The sequence below is a fragment of the Echinops telfairi genome, unplaced genomic scaffold (assembly GCF_000313985.2).
Source record: "Echinops telfairi isolate 266 unplaced genomic scaffold, ASM31398v2 ScPeMD7_22;HRSCAF=79, whole genome shotgun sequence".
In the NCBI taxonomy this organism is placed as follows: Eukaryota; Metazoa; Chordata; class Mammalia; order Afrosoricida; family Tenrecidae; genus Echinops; species Echinops telfairi.
In genome coordinates this window covers 4,732,920-4,736,328 of record NW_022103919.1, presented here as the reverse complement: position 1 = coordinate 4,736,328, position 3,409 = coordinate 4,732,920, and the positions used below count along the sequence as shown (strand labels likewise).

At 55.9% G+C, this 3,409-nt stretch overlaps 1 protein-coding gene across 1 annotated transcript in view; it reads right to left on the bottom strand.

The window, feature by feature from the left end:
* Positions 1–1,377, bottom strand: part of PRRX2 (paired related homeobox 2) — a 2,631-nt gene extending 1,254 nt beyond the window's left edge. The window contains exons 1-3 of the mRNA XM_013007379.1: positions 1,356–1,377; positions 753–952; positions 65–243 (exon numbers count right to left, since the gene is read on the bottom strand). Coding sequence (XP_012862833.1) covers positions 65–243; positions 753–952; positions 1,356–1,377 — 401 coding nt within the window. The remainder of the gene's footprint in view (positions 1–64; positions 244–752; positions 953–1,355) is intronic.
* Between the last annotated feature and the right edge of the window lie 2,032 nt (positions 1,378–3,409).

Genomic DNA, 3,409 nt, shown 5'->3' with positions numbered 1-3,409 from the left:
ACCCCAAATGCCTCCAGGGGCCCTCTGGCTGTGCCCTCCCCACCAGCAGGGTTCTTGCTCTTACCTGTAGGTGGGTGAGGCCGTCCAGGAGAGGTAGTCTGGGCTCAGCGCGGTGGGCCGGGGAGCCACGGGCTGCTCGGTGGAGGCCTCCTGGCTGTAGGACTTGAGGAGTGAGGCGGAGCGGTTGGCCAGCATGGCCCGCTCGTTCCGGCGGAATTTGGCACGACGGTTCTGGAACCAGACCTGGGACGGGTGGCAGGGATGAGCAGGGCGCAGGGGCAGAAGAGGGGGCCACTCCCCACCCCACACACACTCCCCTTCCCCGGGGGAGGGGGGGGGGACCTCGGGCCTCCAGCATTCCTTTGGACCTGGGCGTGAGCCTGCCCGGCCAGCATCCTAGGGTGAGCAGCCCCTCTGTAGCATGAGGAGGATAAAAGGTTGCTGGGTGAGTGTGGGCCCTGGTGATGCTGTCCAGCGAAATGGACATGCTGGTATGAAGCTCGAAGCTGTAACAGAGCAAGCATCCGACACTTGAAAACGCTGCGTCTTTATGGAAAGCCTGCCCTAAGCAATGTACCAATGTATCAGCATCTCTAAATCTCACCAGATTGACCCCTGTGCTCTTTAAGAGGTGGATTAACTCGCTCAAGGTCCAGTCTGATGCTCCCATTCTTAGACACACCGTCACAATAGTTCTGAAACTCCCACAGGGGGTCCCCCCGCCGGATGCGCGGCGCCCAGGCCGAGCTCACCTGGACGCGGGCCTCGCTTAGGTTGACCCGCCGGGCGAGCTCCTCGCGCACGAAGGCGTCGGGATAGTGCGTGCGCTCGAACACGCGCTCCAAGGCCTGCAACTGGCTGCTGTTGAACGTAGTGCGGTTTCGGCGCTGCTTCTTCTTCCGTTTGGCCGCGCTGCCGCCGCCGCCGCCGCGCCCTGGACTGGGGCACTCACCTGCGGAGGGGCAGGGAGGATTGGCTTGGGAGGCGGCAGCGAGGCGCCCCTAGCGCCCCCAGTGGCCACCATTCGGCCACCAGCAATGGACTCGTATCTCTCTCCAGGCACTGTCCCTTCCATCCCCTCTCTCATTCATCTGATGGTGCACTCATGCACTCATTCTTCCACACATCCTGTCCACGGGGGACACCAGGGTGCACCAACTTCTGCCCCATGAAGCCCACGGCCTGACCAAAGTAAGAGAGTGCCCAGGCAAGAGTCCCCCAGGCGGCAGACGCCTGCTGTCTCGTGGGGGAAGTGCCCAGAGAGGGTCCAGGAGCGTCCTCAGCACCTGGCCCCGGGTTCTGGGGATGACACACTCTTTATCGACCTTGTCGTTGGATTTTAACAATATCCGTACACAGGAAGGAGTTGTATGGCATGGTTCTCAGAGCCCACTGCACACAGACTCCGTAACAGCCACAGATCCTGGGATGCCGACAGGACCCACCATGAGGACAGGTGCTGCTATCGTCCCCTCTCAGTTTGCAGGGGACATAGGAGAGCTCAGAGTGGCCAATGTCCACGTTCAAGCACCTGGTGCCTAATTGATAGAGGTGGGATTTGAACCCACCAGTCTGGCACCAGGGTCCTGGTTCAGTTCACCAAAGACCCAACCCAGAGCAGCCTTCCGGAAGTCCCCACCTAGCAAAGGGGGCTCTTTTGAGCATCTTGAATGCTTACTATGTGCCGGGGCCTGTGCCAGATGCCAGGGAGGGGTGAATCCGCTGGCGTCCTCACCTTGCAGGCATGGCAGGACCCAGGATAAGAGAGCTCAGTGCCTTGGATGTATAGGCTGGGTCAGGACACAGACCAGGGCGCATATGGGGCTTAGCTCTGGCAAGCAATGGGAAAATGGTCAGCCAAGTTTTGAAGCATGTACAAGAGTTCTCCAATCACATCCGAAGCAGGGAGCGAGGGAAGGCATCCAGGCAGGGGCAGAACGTAAGCAAAGTCCAGGCCAGTGCACTGGGGACTACCAGGGGATGAACCCCAAAGTGGAGTTGACTACGGGGTCCGTGCTGCCATCTATGGGGCAAACATGGCAGATCAGGTAGCAGTGACCCCGTGTGAGGCTGCAGAAGGCACACATACACCTGTTGGTAACCATCATCTTCCGCCCTGTCCTGTCCCTTGGGGATCGAAGTAAGGGGTGCTCAGCTGCCGTTTCCCACATTTAAGTCTTCTACAGAAACACGGCCCCATCACCCCAGAAGACCCAGGTTACTGCCTGCTCCCCCTGGGAGCCCGCCATGACCACCTGATACCTCACGGGACTGAGGACAACACGCTCCGACCCAGCACACGTTTCTCTCTGCTGGTCTTCTTTTTGAAATCCAGCACAGCACTGCCACTGCTTGTCACGCGAACAGACTCTAATGACACAGAAGGACTGCAAGTGCCTCCCCACCACTAGTCCCGAGGCGACAGATTCTTCCACATATTCTGTCCATGGGACGGGGGGGCGTGCACAAGGGTGGCCTCTATACCCTTTACCAGACTGCAAACAAACATTAAAAACCTACCTGTATCCTATACTCACTGGTGTGTCAAACTGCTGAGTTGTATTTAGTGACACTGTGGTAGTTACATAATCTGTTGTCAATTTGAAACTTAAGAGTGAAGGGGTGGAGTTTTAGCCTGTCAATCAGGTTGCAGCTTGATGACCTCATTGGGAGGCACAAAAGAGATAAATAGCTCACTGGAGGCAGGACACACGCACACTTCCTGCGAGACAATACTGACAACAAGCCTGATAGAGTTACACTGATACAGCCGGAGCTCTAGAGCTAGAGGAGTCACGTGGAGACCCCTGCCAGCACTGAGATGCTTACACTGCCACTAGATCCATAAGACTTTCCACCCACTGGCCTGTGATCTTCCTGATTCAGTGTCATTGCATGTGTTTGTGAGTCTGAAGAGGAACTTATAGACTGGTACTGGACATATGGGCTAATATAAGACTTATGGAATTGGACTGGACTTGGCTGGGCTGCTTTGTTAATGTACAATTGCTCTTTGATATAAAACTCTCTCTTGGGGGGGGGTGTCAACCGACCCAGGGACAAGGGAACAAGTGAACAACCAGGGAACAACAAGTGATGGAGAGAAGGGTGTAGGATGCCTAGTGGGGCTTAATCAAGGGCAATGTAACAGAGAGGTATTACTAAAACTTGAATGAAGGCTGAATGTGATAGTGGGATAATAGGAAAGTAAAAGGAAATAGAGGAACGAACTAGGCGGCTGTGTTAGTTATATAACTGTCAATTTAAGGATTAAGCATGTAGGGGTGGAATCTAGCCTGTCCATCAGGTCATAGCCAATGAGGCTTCTGTGTGGGCAAAGCCTTCCCCTAAGGATTCTGGGAATTCTGGTATTTCCTCCTTGGAGGTGGGAGACTCTGCTCACACCCTG